Source organism: Anas acuta, chromosome 2 (genome assembly GCF_963932015.1).
Source record: "Anas acuta chromosome 2, bAnaAcu1.1, whole genome shotgun sequence".
Classification (NCBI taxonomy): Eukaryota; Metazoa; Chordata; class Aves; order Anseriformes; family Anatidae; genus Anas; species Anas acuta.
Genome location: NC_088980.1, coordinates 119,552,032 through 119,574,812, shown reverse-complemented (window position 1 = coordinate 119,574,812; position 22,781 = coordinate 119,552,032). Strand labels below are relative to the sequence as shown.

General features: G+C 35.1%; 1 protein-coding gene across 8 annotated transcripts in view; it reads left to right on the top strand.

The window, feature by feature from the left end:
• Nucleotides 1-22,781, top strand: part of TOX (thymocyte selection associated high mobility group box) — a 221,069-nt gene that overhangs the window by 158,938 nt on the left and 39,350 nt on the right. For 7 of the 8 annotated variants that reach the window (XM_068671932.1, XM_068671933.1, XM_068671934.1 and 4 more), the window contains 2 exons: nt 15,546-15,824; nt 22,117-22,347. In XM_068671932.1, the coding sequence (XP_068528033.1) occupies nt 15,546-15,824; nt 22,117-22,347 (510 nt within the window). The remainder of the gene's footprint in view (nt 1-15,545; nt 15,825-22,116; nt 22,348-22,781) is intronic. The other variant, XM_068671937.1, reaches the window with a different exon arrangement.

Here is a 22,781-nt window from a genome sequence, read left to right as displayed (position 1 = left end):
AACACTTTTAAGACATAGCAACTGTTACCCATTTATAAGCAGAGATTTGATTTGCTTGTTTCTTACATATCAGACCTGTTATCTCTGTTGTGCTCAAATGGGATTGTTTTAGGTGGCAGAGGTTGGTAATTCATCTAGAATTCAGTTAAGAATTCAGTTTATCATTTCTTAGCAAAAAAATAGCCTCACTTACTATCCTATGGTTTTGTTGATTCTACAATGCTAGCAGGAGGAGTAAAATGTAATAATGCAAAGCGATATTAATCTGAGTTATCATGGGGAACAAATATTCTGTATATGATTATATCTGAACAATCTATCTCAAAAAACACACTTCTTATAGCAGAGGCAGTTTACTCAACTTTGAAAATAAAAGCAGTCCATTTCAGGTACCATAAGTATCAATCATAACATTACCAAACTGCACAAAAGCATCAGAATTTTCAAAAGACATTTCTAAATTATCCAAATGTAAATATATAATTTTTAAAGTTTTAATAAACTTTTCCTAAATATTATAAAGTTAAGGACTAAAATTCTTTAAAATTTATGTTATAAATGCAGAGAAATAATTAAATCTTGATCTTGCAAGTTTCCATAAACAGAGGTAGTTTCCACAGAGAGGTACTTTAGGATCCTTCCTTTTCTCTAACACATGCATATTTTCTAAGTATTTTGGTACTCTTCTTAGAAACCTAGAATATAAATGCAATGGCAATGTCTTTTTTGTAATTCATCATCAAGGTTAACAAAGGTAGCTAAGTATGTTTTTCCTTTTCATTCTAAGATGGTTTTATTCTCTTGTCTTCTGGAAATAAAATAATAATAATAATAAAACACAAACAAACAAATCAAGATTTTTTTTATTAATATGCTTAAGAGTGTAAAAACAGAAGTAAAATTACTTGAAATGTCTCTGTCAGTTGAATGCAGCATGTTTTCATTCTTCAGAGAAAGAGGACACTTGTAAACTCATTCAATTGCTTATCTGTAAACATGACTGGGGGCCTGTTTTGGCTTTACATTCATGAGGAACTCTGGTTTTCTCAGATGTAGAGCTAGACACTTGACAATTTCACTTACTGTAAATTGCTCTGTACATACGTAACTTGTTTGTCTGAAAGTCATTGTGTTTTTTGACTTCCAGAAAGGGTAGGTTGTATACTGAAAACAGGAGAAGGAAGGATAATTGAGGGAACTCCACCTATTTAGTGCATTACTCATATACTCTTCTTTCAAAATGTAATATAAATAAAGGCTAATGCATAAGCTGAAGATGACTTTGTTCAGTTTATTTTCTTTCTATATGCTTCTAATTTCTTTATTCTACTAGTCACTTATGCATCCTTTATCAGTCCTTCATTAGTTATTCAGTCAGATTTTATGTAAACTGAGTCCTGAGATCTATGTACTAAACCTGGGAAGGTAATTATGAAAATTGCCCATGCAAATTGGGTAAAGGCACACATAAATTACCAGTTAGAGGCTTAGCTAGTAGTTTGCTTGCATATTTACCTGAATTGCATTCATAATTGCAGTAATTATGTGAACAGTCATGGATGTACTTTTGCACACACAGCAACTACATTTTAAATTTCTTCCTGAAATGAGGAAAATGATTGCTGAGAGAAGTAAGACAGCATATGTTGAGTTTCTGCAGTTATAGAATTCTCAACACTCTATACCAGCAGAGGATGACCTTATTCTAGAGTATTAAAGAAACTGAAGGAGCTGTGGTACTGCAATAGAAAGTGGTGCACAGGTCAAGTGGTACGTTGGCATCAAGGGCTCACCTGAAGGCAGACTTTGGCATATGAACAAGACAAAACAGTGTGGATAGCTCTTTCGGTTACTTGGGACATTCCTCTGTTGTGTCATTTTGAGTTTATATGAATTATAATCTCTCTAATGGTAAGTATTCTGAGTATTCATCTCAACATCTGAGTATTCGCCTGTTCAGGGTAGTTTCCAGAGTTACCTTCTGGCAGTTTTAAAGCTCAGCACATAGCTATCATCTCAGATTTGGGTGGATTTTATTCAATTACTTTAATCTGGATTTGACCCATTTATAGACTGAAAATTAGAACCAGAGACTTTGTCTGTCAATAGAGCTGTTGTATAGGCAACAGAAGAGTTTGGGAATTTCAGTACAGGGTTGGTGTGATCACAGCAGCCTGAAACCTGGACCTGGGAAATGTAACTAGTTGTGTTCTGTATTGTATTAATATTATTACTTATTGTCATGTTCATCTCAGACTGAGTGGGTTATATAGTCCTGAGTGGAAGCTAGAAGTAGGTTAATATGATTAGACCCTCATCCAAAACAAAAGGGAATAGGAAAACTTTTCAGATTTTCTTCAAAATAATGGTACAATTAATCCAACTGAAACATTTCAACACTGATGATCTTGTGAGGTGATGCTGGAAAAACACCAAAGCCATTTCTTTGAAAAGTCTTCTTCTCTCCAGACAACATCACTCTGGATCCACAGTGGTTATTGATTTCTCTAGCTTGACAAAAATATCTCTTTAAACCCCTTCATGGTCTCTCATTAATGTGCTGTGTTAGATAAGTATACATTTCTTTCTTCACCATGAATGTGTGGTTTCCATAGCTTCAAATTCCTGTATTTGGGTTTGTTGGTTTTGTTTGTTTTTAATGTCGTGAGCTCATACTCTGTACATTTCTTCATTCTTCCTTTTTTTTTTTTTTCCATTGCAGACATTAATTGGCTCCTCCTTAAATTTTGAAATTATTTTTTTCTGTATTTTACCATATTTCATGCAAAACAACTGGAATATCTTGAGTTTTGCTACTGTGTACACCAAGATATACAAAACAAATATTATATCACAATGCGTTAGAATGATAGAAGCATAGCATTATTTAGGTTGGAAGAGACCTCTAAGATCATCATATCCAACCATTAATCTAGCACTGCCAAGTCTACCACTAAACCATGTCCCTGTGCACCACATCTACATGATTTTTGAATACCTCTAGGATGGTGACTCAAATGCTTCCCTGGGCATTCTGTTCCAATGCCTCATAACTCTTTCTGGGAAGAATTTTTTTCTAATCCTCTCCTGGTGGAGGCCATTTCCTCTTGTCCAATCACTTGCTGCTTGGGAGAAGAGACTGACCCCCACCCAGCCACAATCTTCTTTGCTGTAGTTGTAGAGACTCTTTACCACAAACTTAAGTGTACTTCCCTGGCATACAAAAATAAAGTGCAATTACTGTATAAATGTTGTGATTGCCCAAAATGTATTCCTTTTCAAGAAGTTTTGTCCTTTACTTTTTTCTCAGAAATTTTTTTGGTAAGTTGAACAGACTTTATTAAGGAAGGTATCCAACATTTAGAGATATCAAACCAGCAAAATAAAGAGATATTCTTAAATTAAAAAGCAGGTTCCCAGGAAGGGCTTTGGTCACATTCTAATATAATAGACACTAAGCAAAACAAATTTACTAATTTTAATCTTTAGAGACTGCTGGATATCTGTTCATCTTCTACATAGTTGAAAATAAAATAATTGAGATTTTTCTTGTTTCAGAATAATAATATTGGAGTTGGAAAGCTGCAGATGGATAATTATTCTGGAGATGTTAAATAAGTTTTTTTAGAGACAAAACTGTAAATAATACAATACAGAAGAATGATGGACTTATTAGCATATCATTAAATCGCTTTTTCCCTGAGAGCCAAGCATATTTTTCATAACTTAGAAAAAGTGTCTTGCCTAGCAGTCACACATATGCTTAACATTTACAAAACCCACAATATTTGACTGTGGCATTAAGTTTATATTACAGAGAAAATTATGACAATATAGTCACAAATATCAGTAAGTTTATCACTTGATAACAAGATAATATGTATAAAAAATCTCTTTTGAGTTAAACATTTTGCAGACCTTTTGTTTCAACTTCCATTAGCACTATCACTCACACTGAGAATTTACAGGACTGCAGCATAGCAACAGGAAAATTTGGTAATAGATCCTTTCACTAAAGTAATTTAAACTATCCGACTCATTCTTATTAGTATAAATTATGGGTTTTGTTATGATTTTATAAGTAATAAAAAGTAGCATTGTATGGGATATGGTTTGTGTTTTTTTTTCAGGGTTACTGGTAACAGCTAGGAAAAGTATGATCTTTATCAGGGAAAATAAACTTAATCCAGAATCAAGCTGAAATTCAGAGAATGAACACCCAAAACCTATATGACTAGCTTTCAGCAAACACACATGTCAATGACAACTGATGGACAGATAATGTTCAGTCATGATTCTTTGTGCTTTAGCACTGGGACAGCAAGAAGTTAAGGGAAGGGTTGTTTGGTTTAATGTAATTGTTGGGTATGGGAATGCAAGACAGCACAATCATGCTGTTTCCATCTGAGACTGAAATGGCTAGCAAAATAGTTTGCTTAAATAGGGGTGGTATTTATTAATGAGCCTGATTCTGAAAGACTCATCTGACTAAGCCAGCTGAGCCTCCCAAATCCACTTGTTTCTAATTTACTCACGTTCAGACTTAGTTAACTGTTAATTCTTTAGGAGATTTTGTTGTAGTTACATCATTTATAAACTACCACCCGAGATAGAACACCATGGCTTCAGGAAATAATTTCAAGGATACTGCATGTCACAGTGCCCAAGATGAAGAATGTAACCAATTGTGGACTAGATCTCCCAGCGTTACCTCAATTTCAAATGTCCAACTTCATATCACATAGAAATGAAAAAGGAAAAAGCAACAAAAAAAAGTCCCTTAAATATTTGTGATGAAGAGCAAAAAATCTCGTAAATCTAACAATTGAAGTAATGAGATGTTTATTAGAGCATATAGTAGACTCAAATTTTATTCATTTTTGTGCCTTATAGATGACAGAGATTTTCATTTGAGATCTTTCTGCCCTTTATTTCCATTCAGTGCCAAAACAGCTGGACATCAGAAAGAGAGTTTCTCTTCCCTTTCAAAAGCCTGTTCCAGTGAAGCAACATACTTAGAGTAAACCTCACTGACAGTGTTTCAAAAATCTCTCATTCTAGATGATGTGTTGTAGAGTCCAACATAATGAGGAGATGAGTGAGACTTAGATTAGTGAGACTTTCCTTGGGACTGAGATAAAATGCAGTTCAAATCCTACAGATATGTCTATTAGGAGACAGGAGACACCCCAATATTACACAAACTTTTCATGTGCCACAGCTGTTTTACCGTAATTTCCTAACCAGAAGTAGTTTCCTTGTGTATTTCTGTGTATTCTGTGAAAATGCACAGAAGTAATTTTCTGTGTCTTCACACATGGATATCACCCGCACTTAAAAGACTTCTATCACTGAATCTGAGGAGCATAGCTGTTGAGATAATATATTAAACTCAATGAGAATCTTCTTTGGTACAGGCAAATGGAACGGTTATTGAGATAAAGAGGAACCACAAATTACACTGAGGGATACAAGTGCAATTTGGACGAGTCACTCTTTGCTTTGTACAGAATATTGAGCATTTCATATTTTTTATCTAAATTTGCCAATTAGAAAAAATTGAGCATTCATTTTCCTTGAATTTCACAGGGTGGGAAAGGCAGAGTCCTATTCCCCATCAAGTTCCAGAGTTTGTTGCTATCTGTTGAAATAATTCAGCTATTACAAATCTAGGGTTGATTGTTTTCCAAAGGGGATAAGAATCAAGGAAGAGCATGAATCAACATGATACATGCTGTGAAATCACCAGGAATTATGTTCAGTTATACCTCTTACATTTTATGTTTCACCTTTCTGTATTTTTCCCTGTTGTATCTGTCGCTAATGAGTGTAGATCTGGTAGCTTCTGCTTGGACTCCTTACTGTAACTAAGCTCATTATATCAGTTTAGGAGCCTGAATAGACTAGAATTAAAAGGGTTACTTGGTCATTCAATGTCTCTTCATCTTCCTTAAATACTTTCAGACTTATCAAGACAGTAAATCACTGCATCTGTGTTGCTCTAAATGTAAAGACATTGGCATACACAAATCATTCACATGGAGCCAGATTTAACATAATAAATACTATGAAGTCACATGTTTCACGTGTCACAATGTTCTTTATTTAACATCCTTAAACACCTTTATTTAAACACCCCAGTCTAATTCGATCATTTCCAATTTATTTCAAATTACATACTTTCTAAATTCTGTGCAAGCTACACTTTCTTTTGAAATATGTAATGTGATGTATATTAATATCTCATTACAAATTTATGTATTTAAATGCTAAATCCCCTAATCTTCTAAATATTAACACAGAAATATTAAAATATTTAAAATATGTATGACAAAATTCAATGGAAGATGTATTGACATCACTGAGAGACACACAACTATGCACTTAACTACATCCCCAATTCCGCACTGTGCTTAGCACACTCTGCTCTCATGGCCAGATCCTCTCTTGGCACGTCTTATTTCCAATCAGCTACAGGGGGTGATGCTGGGGGGTGATTCTAGAAAGACTTTCTAGATTGTTTTATTAATGTAAATTTGTCTATATGAGTTCCTTTACTTTGTGGTAAGAGAAATGGACAGTGTAGTCAGGGTACCTTTGTCTGTTAAAACATATAGAACAAACAACACATTACAGATAATTGTCACATTGCCCAACTCACTGCAGGAATATAGTTTCATAATGTGGTGAACATCATAGAAAAAAAAAAGAAAAAGAAAAGGAAAAGGAAAAGGAAAAAGAAAAAGAAAAAGAAAAAGAAAAAGAAAAAGAAAAAGAAAAAGAAAAAGAAAAAGAAAAAGAAAAAGAAAAAGAAAAAGAAAAAGAAAAAGAAAAAGAAAAAGAAAAAGAAAAAGAATGAAGGTTTCAGCATTCTCACATTGGCAACTACATTCTTTTAGGCCAGTCACAGGAGTACAGCACTGCCAAGACAACTGTAGTTGTCTGTTTCCCTCCTGCCCTGCAGCAAGCACTGCTTGTAGCTTAGCACTGCTTGCAGTATTTCCAAGGGTCTATTTTTTATTCCTAGATCTAATCACTTCATGTCCCTTGGATGCTTCTATTTTTATTGTCTAAAAGAAGGGAAAACAATATTGTCTTTCTCAATCGTCTTCCTGACTTTATTTCTTTTGATGAAAGACTATTGATTCAGCTGTCTTTGAGTGAACCTGTGAATATACTGCTGATTCAGGCATTCTTTAGCATCGCTAAAATAAATGTGAAATGCATGATTGTTTTCCTTATGTAAATAATTGGTGGAATAGAAAATGGTTCTGTTGTTATTTGCAAACTGCAGTGAAGGGATAATATTGTTATCAGTAGATGTGTGCTAGAATATTTGACTTGCACTTCCTAGATTCCATTTGTCTTCTGTCAACCTATACCTGCTGTTAAGCATTAGACCCTTAAAAAAGAGAAAAAGATAACACACATTATTCACCATTAATTCTTTAAAATGAGTCACTATTAAAGCTTAATTGTTTGCTGAGAGGATCCAAATTAGTGGACTTTGAAAGATCAAACAAAATTGAAGATATTTGTCCAAATTAAAATGGAAACATACATCTAGAATATACCAAATGAACATGTATGCTCCTGTAATAATAATTTTATTATCTTCAGCTTCCAGGCCAGACTTTTAATTATGACCCTTTATATCAGTGAAAAACATGTATTCAGGATTAAAAACCTATTTCTTTAACTAGTCTAGTTAAAGACTGTGGTTTGATATATTCTATGCTACAACTTTTATAAAAACCAGAGAACACTTCTAATAACACTTTTCTAATTTCATGGTTCAGTGCACAGTCAGTAAAGATTTAAATAATTCAGAAAGAAAGCCTATTCTGTTTCTTTATTAGAAGTTTGAGTCAGGCAAATTCTTTGACATTTAATAGGTTTTTAACCCTTTTAATAACTTCTTATAATGAAATTTATTGGAGGTTGTTTTAAATAAAGGGTTATTATATTAGAGTGAATAGCAGTCAGTAGTTTTTTATGATTAGTTTTGAGACCTTGGCCCTGTGTGACTCAAAGGATATTAAAACATAAAGTAGAAAAGAATGTTAATAGTCACCAAATTAACTGTGTACCAAGAAATATAGAAACTGTATATTATTGCATTCGAGTCATTATGTGATTGTACTATAAAATTTTGCAGTCAAATTTTGAGTATATAATTGTTTTAAAGGAGCTTAAGATCACTTGCAGAACCAATACTATATAAAGCGACCTAAAGTGGTTTAATTTTTAACAGAGTGATTTTGGAAAGATTAGAGTAGTAAATTTAATAAGGTGGTTTTTTGTTGTTTTTGTTGTTGTGTTTTGTTTTGTTTTGTTTTTTTGGGTTGTGTTTGTTTGTTGTTGTTTGTTTTGTTTAGTTTTGTTTTAGTTTAGGGTTCTCTTTATATGTGAGGTTTCTGCTGCTTAATTTTAAGACTGTTTTCCTAATCAACACAAATTTTGAATGTTCCTTTCATTATCCTGAAAATGCACTGGGCTTAGTATATAAAATGCATTTGTGTACAACACTAAAAAATTCCCTAAATACCCACTTACTTTAAAACTCAGTCTTTCATTATGCAGTTAGCTGATACAGAAGAGAATTATAAAATTAGATGATGAAAACACATCCCTTTTTCTATTAGTTGGTGCTTTGGGTTATTCCTTTTAGTGTATTTTGAATGGTTCTCTGTGGTCATTTTACAGTAACATTAACTCTCATAACAAACCTTTCTTCAGCACACATTCTTTTAAATATATAAAAAGAAGACTTGGTTACAGATATGATTTCTACTTTAATTGTGAATATTAGGGTTTGATCCACCTTTGTTCATGACAGGATATATGCACCAGTTATGGTTTCATGCACTCTGATCAGTGAAGCCTGACTTGTCAGATTTCAAATTTCTTAATACTGGAGTCACTTTTTATTCTTCTGTGGTGTACAAATGCAGATGTTCAACTAGTTTTATATTACTGCATTGAATAGCATCATGTGATGCAAAACTACATGTGAAACTGCATGGTTTGCTTTTAATTAAGTTGTTACTAATCTAAAATCCATTACACAACAAATAACCATAGATTATTACTGCTTGATATCAATATAAATTAAGTGAAAGCTTTGGGTATATAGAATGGACTTTTATATTTTTAGATGTGTTTAAGTTTAAACTTAGCTCTGATTCTGTAACGAATATTGCTTTCATATTGGATTATTAAAAAAAAAAAACAAAACAAACAAAAAAAAAATGTTGGTTTTGCAATTGCTTGTTTTCACCATAAAGCATGGTTATTTTCTCCCAAACACGGTTGCTTTTTCAGTGTATCAGCTTTCAAAAAAACTGTCTGGCCATTGAATGTTGTCTTTTTCTTTTCTTTTTAAACCTTTATTTAAAAAGTCAAGTGATTATGTAGAAATTCAAATTTTTGTCTCTTTCTTAAAGAGCATCTCTGAGTCACTTGAAGATATCTTGCAGATGTGCATTGGCTTATGATAGAATACAATTAAACCACTTCAAATAAAAACTAAAATTTCTAAGCAAATGTCATGGCTTTTTAGGAGATTGGCACAATCAGGCCTAATGTTACATTTCAATGTTGCCTTATTTAAAAACAGAAAAATGTTGTTTTAATATGCCACAGGTACTGTCACAAGTGTTTCTTAGAATACCAACGAGAAACCCCTTCAGCCTACAAAAGAACACATGTGGCACCAAAACAGTGACTAAGATGGATGACATCAGTGAAGAAGGAAGCACACTGTGGTGTCTTCATAGATAACGCTTAAGATTCTATGGGTTTTTCTCCCAAAGTCTTTATTTGAATTAATTGATTGTAACATAGATTCACATTAGTATGTGTAATTGTTTCTCTCTGATTTACCTTCAACATTTAGACAAGGACCATCAAACACTTTCACAAAGTCCATCAGAAAAGTTTATATTAGCTATCATTAAAAAATAAGCAAAAAGAAAAAAAATTAAGATACGTTGGTTATATTAGCAATAATGCCTGCTGTACCTCAGCATGGGGTAGTGAGATATGTTTTCTCCTCTTACTTCAGTGTGTAAGCTCTGTGCATTTCTCTTTATATTTTAATGTTTTCATCTCCAGTGCATAATCCCTAACGTTTCTTCATATACTTAGACCTGTCATATCAGTCTGTTAAGGCAACTTTTCTTTCTTCTTTCATTTAAGGATTACATTTTTTAGAATTTATTTAAGTAGGGAGCAACAATTTGGAATTTTACAGCTTTTGAGAGAGATGTTGCATTACAATTCTTAATTATAACAAGAAAAAATAACATGGGAATTATTTTGCTAACAGCATATTCCATTTGAAACTCCCTGCCTAATGCTTCTTAGAAAAAAATTATTTGCTTCCTAAAGCCAGCTTCTGGGTTGCCAGTTAAGGGTCTTGCCATTTGACTCTCTTTGCATCTTGCATGAGTAACCAGCTTATATTAAAAAAGACAGATTATTAGGGATTTTTTAATGCTTTATCCTAGATCCTGTGAGAGACTTGAAGGATTCTATTTGAATGCTGTGTCAGATAAAAATATCTGTATTTTGTGGAGTTTGGGGTGTGATATTTCAATAAAGACAAAGACTGTTGGACATAGTCCAGAAGATATCAGGAAGAATGATCATAAACGTATAAAACACAGCATATATATATATATATATATGTATATATATATATATATATATATATATATATATATAAAGAGTCTCAATCTTCAGGTTTAGTTGTTTAGTCTGGAGAAGAAAAAAACTGAAAGGAAATTCATAATAGCCTTCTAGTGTGTACAACTTTTCTGTAAAGAAGGGGAAAAACATCCCTCATGTCCACTGGGACTAGAGCAAAAAGTAGTAGGTTTAAATTACAGCAAAGGAGATTTAGGTGAGACATTACGGAAAAAAAAGCTCTTTCCACTGTAAGGATAGTTAAGCACAAGAATTGCCTAGGGAGGTTATGAAGAGGTTAGACAAACATCTGTCAGAAATGATTTAGGTATAGCTAATCCTGCTGTGAGATAAAGTGTTGGACTAAATAACCTTTTGAGGTCCCTTCTAGCACTATTTTCTGTGATTCTGTGATTAGCGTACTGTATTCATATTGTCCCACAGCGAGATATTTCTATGTAGGGATGATATGGCTGTGTTCTGCATAGCATGCTTTTCTTCATTGTTGCTTTAAGCTGATGGGGAGAATGATGGTCTGATGTTTAAAGCACTTTAGTTTTGTTCTTACTACCGTAGGAGCTTTGAACAGAGCATTAGGAGATTGTTTTCAGCCAGATAACAAATGAACTCTTCTGGTAGTGCACTAAATATGTTACTATTAGGTAGGTTATTGGTACACACCTCAGAATTAAATGCTCTTACTATGTCTTTTAACTTGCAGTCAAACACTTACATGCATGGATGCTCAGTTTCTGCTTATAAATGAAATGCAAACAGTAAAAAAAAAAAAAAAAAAAAAAAAAAAAGCCATGTAAAGAAATGTATCATAGCTTCCTTCCCCATTAGTCAAACCAACATAGAACCAGGCATGTTCTAATGTTGAATACAACACAAGTTGTGAAACATTGAATTGATAGATGGAGAATGATATTAAAGTTCCAGATATTATCATTATTACCTCATCAGAAAGGCCATTGAACATGTCAGTTTAAGACTGTCCTTATCCTCTGTAACACAAAAATTCTGTAACTTTGTTCTTCCATTTGGTATTCTGCCATTCAACAGGAGTTATATTCAGCTTTGTATTCAGCAGAGTGTGTTTACAATATTGCTTCTGCATACTGGATATGGCTCCAGCACAGCCACATACTGGTGGGCTTTGTAAAAGTCCATCTGGCAGAACAAGCAATAGGAAGCTTCTGATTTTGAAGTAGTTTATAAGGAAACAGGGGCATACTGTCACACTACAGTGGCTGTGGAAGTATGTGGTTTTCATTGCTGGGACCGTTCTTGAAGTCTTTTGATTCCTTAGAAACATGAAGATTCAACATCACATGCTTTCCACATTGTAGCATTTCACAGTTAATGTGGTCAGCTGCCTGTTCTTACTCGAGTTCCATTTTTCTTAGACAATCCCATTGTTCCCCTAGGAAGGGTCATGATTTGGGAAGGCTGTGCAGAGCATGGCAAAGAAAGACGAGACAGAAATATCATCTGCAGATGCAGAGCCACATTGATCCTCCTTGCTGAAGGACACAGGTTTCTGCATGGATGTCATTGGCATGTTCCCAGCCAGCTCACACTTTTCTCTGCATGCATATCCTTTAGATGACAGTTTCTGGCTTTCCATCTAAAAGGAAATGTGTACTTTTAAGCAAGCTGTCACCATGCTATTTACTCCTGGTTTTGTAAAGGTAGCCTGGTATTCATATAATTTAAAAGTTCGAAAGACAAGCTGAATCACAATGAAAAGAAAAATACCATTTTAATATAATTTTTTTTTCTACTGCACCACCGCTTTTGCAGTCCTCAGAATTTCCTTAGTGAATGGCTCTCTTGCAAATATGTATGTATGTATTATATGTCCAAAACTGTCCAGTTGTTGTCATGTTACCTAAAATCAGTGTATGTTCAGTGTTGATTTAAACTGGACACAGATTAATTATAAATATATGCTGTTTAAAGATGACAGACAGAATGCTCTGCAGTATCCATCAGATAATATTTGAAATTCATATGAAGAGTTTTTAATAAATGAGAGAGCGTTTGAAAAATAACAAATTTATTTTGTTTTACTTGGGAAAAAAAAAATATATATATATATAACCTTTGCCCTGCTTTCAATGAGACAGATACTTAGCATATTCATTCAGAAGACTGAAACAGTTTTCAGGAGTTTGAGATAGTGCTCTTTTCCATTCCAGACTTCATAAAATCATTTGGATACACATTCATGTAATCTCAGAATCACAGGAAGGCTAAGGTGGGGAGGGACCTCTGGAAATCATCTGGTCCAATTCCCTGCTCAGACTGGGCCACCCAGAGCAGGTTGCCCAGGACCACGTCCAGGTGGCTTTTGAAGATATCCAAGGAGGGAGACTCCACAGCCCCTCTTGGAAACCTTTACCAGTGCTCCACCACCAGCACCGTAAAGAAGTTCTTCCTGATGTTTAGATGGAACCTTCCAGGTTCCAGTTTGTGCCCATTGCCTCTTGTCCTGGTACTAGGCACAAGCTGGAACAAAACCTGGCTCCATCCTCTTTGCACCCTCCCTTCAGGTAACTACAGGCATTGATGAGATTCCCCCCCTGATCTTCCCCTTCATCAGTCCCAGCTCTCTCAACCTCTCCTCAGAGGAATGCTGCCCCAGTCCCTCAGTCATCTTTGTGGCCCTTAGTTTGACTCCCTCTGGTATGCCCAGGTCTCTGTTGTAGCGGGGAGCCCAAAACTGCTCGAAATACTTCAGGCATGGCCTCCCCAGTGCTGAACAGCAGGGAAGGACCACCTCCCTCAGTCTGCAGGCAACACTATGCTTAATGCAAAATCTCCTGGGAGGGTACTGATCCATGCTGGGTGTTGCATGCAGCAGATGGGGTGACCAGGGTGCTTTCAGAGGTGCCTCCCTCCCCGGTTCACCAGGGACCCGGCACCCCTCCCGTCCCTGCTGGCGCCAGGCCACACGGCAGCTGGTGAGCGCCATTAGGAGACGGCCTGGGGGCGGCCTGCCTTCCTGCTCACCCCCACCAACTGCTATTCAGCGAAACAGCTGGATCCGGGGAGATGGGGAGGAGGAGTAGTTAGAGCTTTATGGACACAACTGCTTTGGTGTGGATTGTCTGCTAGAGGCAGCGATAATGATAGCTTTCAAGGCTAATATGTTTGACTAGAAGGGGAGCTGGTACTGGAGGGAAGGGAACAAGTCAGTAGCAATCTTTAAACGTATGAATGACTGTCAGGATTCAAATTTCAGCCTTCAATTAATTTCATACACTGCTCTGTCTCTCCTCTCCAGTGCTTTAGTAGTCATTAAGTGAACTTGAAAGTGTTTGTATTGATAACCCTTTCTTACCAAAAGCTATTAATTTCTGAAGCAATATAAATACAGGTATAATTGTGATGTCACGTTTGCAGAATGTATTCCAAATACTTCTCAGAGATACACATACATTTAAAGTGGTAAGTATTCCAGAACTAATGCTATTATTAGTTTGATTTACTGCTAGCCAGTCAGCCTTATAAAAATCAATCCCTAAGCTCATAAAATATCTCCCTAAAATTTGTAATTTTTTACTCTCTCAGTAATAAGAGGAGAGGTGAAGTTACAGGTTTATCTTTTTTTTCTCTGTGCCTTGCTGGTTGAAAAGTATCTCACAGATTGCTCTGATATATAGGAGAGTGTGTATGAGAGAGAGATAGGTTATGGAAGTCACGAGATATAAGTAGTTAAAAAAAAAAAAAGAGCCATCTTTAGATGTTTTGGATGACAAGTCTGTAGATTAAATGTGGCTGTGTTAATACATTTAACCATTAACATGTGTCCTTATCATAATGGAACTTACACAACGGTAGTTGCTGTCAGATTCCACTTGATATGTATGGCATGTTTGTCTGATGCACTGAACGACAACTATATCTATTTCATTTCAGCTTTGAATTGACACTTCAATTTTAAATCACCCACATAACACCTTAGCTTAACTCCGAGCTTCTCCTTGATACTCTTTGTTTTTTGTCATGTTCAGTATGAGTATACTGAAAAGACGTTATAGGCAATCTCCTGTAGTGTGCGTGTATGGTACATTTGACCTCTGGACAAGAATGGAGTTTCATCCTCCAATGCTTTTAATTCTTATCCTTGCAGAGACTGAATTTGTTGCTTGAATTAAAATAGTATGTCTTGTTAATGCTGAGAAGCGGTGACCCACATAGCACAATGGATTCATTTGTCAATCCTGCAACTTACGAGCTTTCTGGTCATATATGTCTCAGCAGCAAATCAACTCAGAAATCATTTAATCAGTCTATCAATGGATCCTTTCTGTCAGTAGTCTGAAACCTTAGCATTTCAGTATCTCATTGGGCAACATCAGGCAAAACAGATTTTGGTTTACTACTATATATTCCAAATCTGAAAACTCCAGCTTCCAAATTCACAGCTTGAATACAAACAAATCTTAAGAAGAAAAGTAGGATCTGGAAATAGCCTTGAATTTCAAGGATATTCATGTTCTAATCTGGCTCTAAACTTCAGAATGCAAACCTGCCCCCATTTGTTAGCATTTCTGAAATACTCAACACACAGTTACAGAAAGCAGTGCCCTTTTGTTCTCCCTATAAAGAAACAAGCTTTCAGTGCTTTTTGCAATTCCCACAGGCTAGAGCCTGAATAGTTTATAACAGTCAGTGTTATGCAAATGTCAATCATATCCTATTCTGTTTATTTCCAGTATTTATATGTTTATTTAAGTACTTGCCATTTCTTTTAAGCCTTATATAGCCAATCAGGCCAACAGAGGTCTAAAAGAACAGAACACTTTATTAGTGATATGCTTAATGCAGTTTTTTTCCTCTTGTAGATGCAAGATTTACGGAATACAGAAGGAGCCCAGTATAGTTCCCATCCTCAGATGGCAACCATGAGGCCAAGGGTTCAACCTGCAGATATTAGGCAGCCAGGAATGATGCAGCACGGGCAGCTGACTACTATTAACCAGTCCCAGCTCAGTGCACAGCTTGGTTTGAATATGGGTGGAAACAATGTTCCTCACAACTCACCCTCTCCACCTGGAAGCAAATCTGCAACTCCTTCACCATCCAGTTCAGTCCATGAAGATGAAGGAGAAGATAGCTCTAAGGTAGGCTTAGATGCTAGGACTACTATGTAAATGATGGATATTTTTAGGACCTGCTAAATCATATGGCCACGCTTATTAAGGTGATACTTTTTACATTGTTGGTGGTTGACTGAAGTGAATAAAGGGTTATGAATACAGAACTTGTAGCTCCAGTCAATTATTCAGGCAGCTTGATAATTCTTAATTCATAATTCTTCTTTGTGAGAAAACTGGAATCCTGTTTAAAAAATAAAATTAATAATAATAATAATAAAAAAAGAGCCATTCCTTTAGGACTTTTATATAAAAGTTGAGTTTTCTCATTTGCATAGAATGGATGTTTGTACCCAGTTAAAGATCAAGTTACTGCTATAAAATATATGAACGGTGTGTACAATATGCTAGTCTTTTGCTAGTCTTTTCTACTTGGTCACAGAACGAGTAAACAGCACATCATATCAACCAGAACAGAAACAAACAGAAAATCTTACCTTGAAAAACTTGAAGACTCATTATGCATTTATGCTTTTGGAAGTGACAACACTCCAGCATGACATATTTAAGCTTCATTTTAGTGTTCCTGCAAGTATAAAAGTAATAATTATCACTCAAATTATAAAATAACCTTTATTTAAATGATAAATGATAATTTACTTAGGACCTTTTATGTAAAAATCTCCCAGATTTCCCCAAATCCTGAACACATGTGCAGAAATAAGTCAGTATATCTTAATTTTGCAGACACAAAAGCTGAGATAAAAAAAAGATTGGGGCTTAGCACAAAGTCATCCAATAAACCAGGCATAGAACATATTGAAATTGAAAACCTCTTAGCTCTATTTTATGGTTACTACCAAATAACAATCGTTATGCAGTAGTGAAGATGTTGTATCATGGCCATATCTTGTGGGGAAAAGCTGTAGACTTGCAAGGAATGTGAAGAAAATGCATTGTGAGTCACTGAGGAGGTATAATCCAGTCAAGAAATATAATTCTGATTTGTTTTCAAATTATATTGTTTTTCATGCCTCAAGCTATAAAATAATCATGTAATTGAAGACATATGTTTTACTGCATTTTAAATAAATTCAGATTTAAAGTTTTATTTCAGGTCTTTCACCTAATTCCTCAAACTTTAGGTTTCAAAAATTACTGAATAATTCATACATTTTAAATGAGCACTTCGTTACTGAGGGAGATTTTAGAATACTGCTAGGTAAAAATAATTCCAGGCAGCCATTACTTTTTCAGAATAATTTATTTGCTACTCCATTTTCTTTGCTAGTACTTTTTGATGGGAGTGTGCAAGATACTGTAAAGTCCTGGAGAAACACCCAATCAAATAATTGGTGTCCTTTTTTCTTTTATCAAATACTTCATTTATTTAACCCATATTTCTGATGTACTTTTCCACTGCAACACTTAATGCTAGCAGAAGTGTAGGATTGTGACTTCATGCAGCAAATGAAGACAATAATTTTAATAAAGAGATAATAATCACTGCAGACCAAGTACAAATTGGTCCTTTGTGGAAGACAGATTACATACTGTTCAACTTTAAAAAAAAAAAATAAAGGTAGTTTGGAAAACTCTCTTTAAAATCCTCTCATGCTCAATGTAAACAAAAAAGTATGAGAAAAGGCACAGAAATTGAGAAAAATAACAGTATGCAGAAGTTGATACATTGCCTTAAAATTTTTCAATAATCATAATTTCTGTTCAAACAGCAATGTTTTCAGGGATATTAAACTTGATTAATAATGATAGAAAGCTTAAATTAGTTTCCAACTAATAGGGATTAAACTGTAAACTTTATGGCAGGTACATTATATCATACCTGTCTTCTCAGGGATTTCTTACATCTTCCTGAAAATGCCTGAAGCTGGCCACAGTTGGATTCTGAAGCAATAGTTCCACTATAGTTTCCTCCATAAAGGCAAGAGATTTTGAATAATTGGCATAAAAAGCTAGTGTAGTGTTATAGTTTATTATTTAAACCCCTCTGCTGAGTATCTTTCTGTTACATTGCTTTCCCTGGAAGCTGCCGATGCATTCATGGATAGAGATACTTAGCTTGCTATGTAGATAGATATTAGAAATATGTAGATATTAGAGATAACCAGCTTGCTATGGAGATCCTTTTCCACAGCCACAATGTATTAAATTTTCTCAGTGCTGCTTTGGAGGGATATGTGAAGTTTCTTCTCACTCCAGAAATTCTCCTCCTAGTGAAAGGTACTGGATGTGGACAGGAAGAGGTAGAGCAGTCATTGTGTCCCTTGTGAGAACCTCTGTCTTTTACCTGTATATATATAACTTCGGTTAAACTTTTCTCTTTTTCCTATAACCTGTCATGTAGAGGTGTGATACTACTTAATAGATCAGGGCTAGAACTCATTATTCTGTTTAGATAGAAGTGCACATGTTGAAGGCTTGTAGAAGGCTGTCTCACCACATATGAACATCTTCATGAAGTTAGTAAGATGTTCCTGCTATGAGGACTGTGTAAAAAAAACAAATTACTGTGAATTCACCTTATCATTAATATCACTAGTGACACTGCTATTTAGCAAGCAAGAGAAGTACTGTTTGTACCGCTGTACAAACATTGATCAAAAATACAACATACATTTTCAAATGGAATAGGTCTCCATCATCTCAAAGTCAGATGACCTCTGTTAGTTTCTGTCATCTAAATGTCCAACCTTACAAATGAAAGAGAAACCACTGGTTCTTTGACAGCAGATTTGGTAGAGAAACCAAATAACTATATCTATCTAGAGAAAAAAAATAAAGAAATTTCATTGTCCTGTTCATGTTTGCATGAATTTATAAAATGTGTTGACAGAAGGTACGAGCAAATGTATGTTTGGACTAGAAATATAATTGTATTCCTATTGAACCACTAATTTCTATGCAGGTAAGAAATAGCCATTTCAGCTACATTTCAATACATATTCCAAATGCCAGTAATGAGGAAACTTTACAAACTGATGTAATTGTTCATATGTTGAGCTTCCAGGAAGTTCATTCTATGATAAATATTCAAATTGTTCAAAATCGAGTCCAATGTACACAGAACTAATGGCAGCAGCTGCTAAATATTTTTGGCTATACTCGTTATAATAAAGGCTGTTTCACGTAGGCATCTTGGACTTTGAATTGTACATATACCCTCTAGCACAAAAATAGGATAGGAACTGCATTATAGAGAGCTCAGTTGTCCTAGATGGTGTTGCTGTAAAAGCAGGACAGCTGAGGCTGCTTGACCATTAGATTAATCGTAACAGTACTATGAATATAAGGCTGTATATATACTGTCAGAAAGTGGCCTATGTTCATGGAAGTATGAGCTATAGTCTTTGACCAATTATACTGTTTGTGTAGGTAGTATACATCCCTAAGTCTCCTTAATTCTAAAAGTAACATGTGGGACTATAGTTAGAAGAAGAAAAAAGGGGAGAACTTAAAAATCAATAGTTGTAAGTAACTCAAAAAAACATTACAAACAAAGTGGCCACTTACCACATGCTTTATTCCAACCACCTAAACACTGGAATATTACAGTTATGTAATTCTTGTCATTTTTCATACTGTTAGATCACTAAACATGTTTTTGGTTATTGCCAAGCATAATTGTGAAATGTTGGAAGCATTATTGGTTTTCAAATATGTATTTCTTCATAGATGGATAACAGGGTTTTCTTCTATGCTCATTTGAATATCACTTATGAGAGATTTTCAAATAATGTAGTTTAGAGGAAGGATAGCGAGAGGACTGCAAGTAGCAAGAATTAAGTAACAGAAACACAATTACTAAAGAACTGCTGCAACATATTCTCTTTATGTGGTAGAGGTTTTACAATATTTACTTTATATGATAAGAGTTATAAGTAGAATTCTATGTTGTCTGTTCAGCCTATTATGCAGATGGTGCTTGATTAAAATCTATTTTAAACTACAGCGATTACTGCAAGATAGTGTGCATAAAACAGCTCTCTTAGCTCCATTAAAGGCTTTGGTACTATTGCAGTTTATTTTAAATATGCTTATAGACATTTTCCAGCTTCTCAAGGGACATTTAGATATCAACGATGTGCCTTACTTGATAGTTTTAAATCCTACACTAGATATTCTTGTGATCTATTATGTGTGCAACATGGTTAATGTACACTTCTTTAAAGTGAAAGATTATTGCTTTCTTGTGATAAATAAGTTAAATACATCACCATAATTAAGCAATAAGCCGTGACAGGAGGTGGATTACCATGAGCTAACTACACCTCCAGGGATTTTGAGGCACAAGTCTATGCCTAGCAGAGTATATGTTTTTTATTTTATTTCCCATCTGTCTCTGCTTTGGTGGTTAGAAGTAGGGTCTATGAAGCTGATAGAGTGATGAGAGCATAAGGTAGGCCATCATCTCAGTCATTTGCAAGGTTATTAGTACTGAAATTCTGGTATTCTTTTTATTTAGTTATTTTCATATAAGACAAACAAAATTTCCCCTGTGAGTACTCTCTTTTTAACAGTAGGTTTTTGAAGACTCTTGATTGTTCAGGTTAGAAAATACGATTTTAGAGCCATTCTCAGAACAGTTTACCAAAAGGCTTCTTTACACAAGTCTCTGCGGCATATCACCTAGTTTAAGAGTAGTTTAAGTAATGTGGTACCCTAATAGACAAAGAACCAGTAAATTTCATGGTGAAAAAAAATACTTTGAAAAGAGGTAAACCTTGACAAAGAATAAAGATAAAAACTGTTACTCTGGCCCCAATTGCTGTCAAGCCTCCTTGCTTATCGAGTTTGCATAGAACTACATGAAGACTTTAGAATGATATTGTCAAATTAACTAGGGAGACCTAGTTAATCACAATTTCTCTAGTAGTTTTAACTACCATTTAGCTGGCAGTTTGGGTACTCTGTAGGATGAAATGATAGCAAGAGTCTAAAAGTTGGATACATTAATAATAGGTAGCACACTGCTTCTATTTCTCCATACTTTCTAAAATGATGTCAGGCTCCATGGCCGTTAACTTTGTATTAAAGTTACAAAGTACATACTGTAATGTAATGCCTAGGAAACAATCAACTTCATTTTCAAATTATGGCATCATGTTGTTCACATGTTTAATAAGCCACAATGATAAAGTTTGTTCACTGTAGTCACCTCTGTCCAGTTGGGCACCACACAGTGAAGTATATAAGAAAAATACGAAAGGCTCAGATGGTGAATATTGTCATTTTCCTCATGTGGTTCTGCTGATTTGAATATCACTGCTGTGTCACTTGATATGAATTATCAAAAAAAAAAAAAAAAAAGGCATGTGATGAAAGTCAGATCTGGTCAATTATGACTTCAGTGCTCTTGATCTTCTCATATGTCAAACTGCTTGATGTACACAGTGCAGTGGACAAAACCAACAAGAGAAAAAAATCTTGAGCCCTCTAGTAAGATCATACATCAGTGCTACAGGTGTAGTAAACCAAGTGATCTTATCAAGAGAAACCACGTAGCCATGGGGCTATGCTGAAGCATCTGAACAGTGTCCCTGTATGTCCCCTTATGTGCATGTAAATCACCTAGGAAAAGAGGGTGCTGTCCTGATCAAGATCTCTGAGCTATTAAGTGGCAAATTTTTGTTGCCTGTAACACATTTGCATAAATACTCATGCACTATTTTATTCAAGTAGTACACACATGTGCACGTTCACTGCTCTTCATATGCCATTCCTCTTATCCTTTTCTCAGACCATAAGGAATTTGCATTTATATAAGCAGAAGAAAAAACTATGCAGCTAAATCCAGATGGATCAGAACTGGTCCTCCAAAGGGTTCCAGACTGTTTATACTGGCAAAAATTTGTTTCTTCAGATTTTAAATAGAAGGTGTGCAGTAGTTTCTCTATACCTTGAACCATTTTATTCACAGTCAGGTTCTCATGACTGAGACTGAACTGGTGGTCAGGATGTAATGAAACATGTCCTGGATTTACTGCATGTCCTAGCCATTAATGATAAAATTTGGAAGAAGTAAGAAGATGACCAAGTGAACTACATGAGAGGATAACAATTATATGAAAGCAAAATATAAAGCCCTTTGAGGGGAAAAGTTACATAATCCGAACTGTTTATAGCAAATTTTATATAGGAGACTAAGTCAGATGGTGTCAACATTTGGATTATCAAATATGACAACTAAAATTGTGTTTTTGTGTACAAAATCCAAAATCTGTGTGTGTGTTACAGAAACTGTAATGATGGACTGAATTAAATTGGCATTTTTCATAGCACTTTTCTAATTTTGTTACAGGTCAATGGAGGAGAGAAGAGACCTGCTTCAGATATGGGAAAGAAACCCAAAACTCCCAAAAAAAAGAAGAAGAAGGACCCAAATGAGCCACAAAAGCCTGTGTCTGCCTATGCATTATTCTTCCGAGACACTCAAGCAGCCATCAAGGGCCAAAACCCCAATGCTACTTTTGGCGAAGTCTCTAAAATTGTAGCTTCAATGTGGGACGGCTTAGGAGAAGAACAAAAACAGGTACAATATGTGCTGCAGCTCAGAGGCTTTGTTTCAGGAAAATGTTATCTGGGTCATCTAAGCACTGCAGGCAGCTTCTTTTGTTTGCAGGGATGAAACCTGAATATGTGCGATATCAGGAACATGGTTTAAAGAGACTAAGATAAGGAGAGTATTATTTCATTTCTTTTGTCAACGTATGAAATGACTAAAAGAGTTTTTTAGTTGAGGGTGTGACAACAAACCTTTAGATGATGTTTAGTATTTGTTTATGCTGAAGTCAGTGGGCCTAAGATTTCAGAGCAGGGCAGACAGGGCAGCATTGCACTGTCTATGACAATGTGGCATAAGAAGACATTGCCACCAAAAAATATATTTCTGTGCAGTAGGACCTGACACATATCTGAGCTCCCAATTGTTCCCCCAAATACCATTCATACTCACTTTAGCAAACC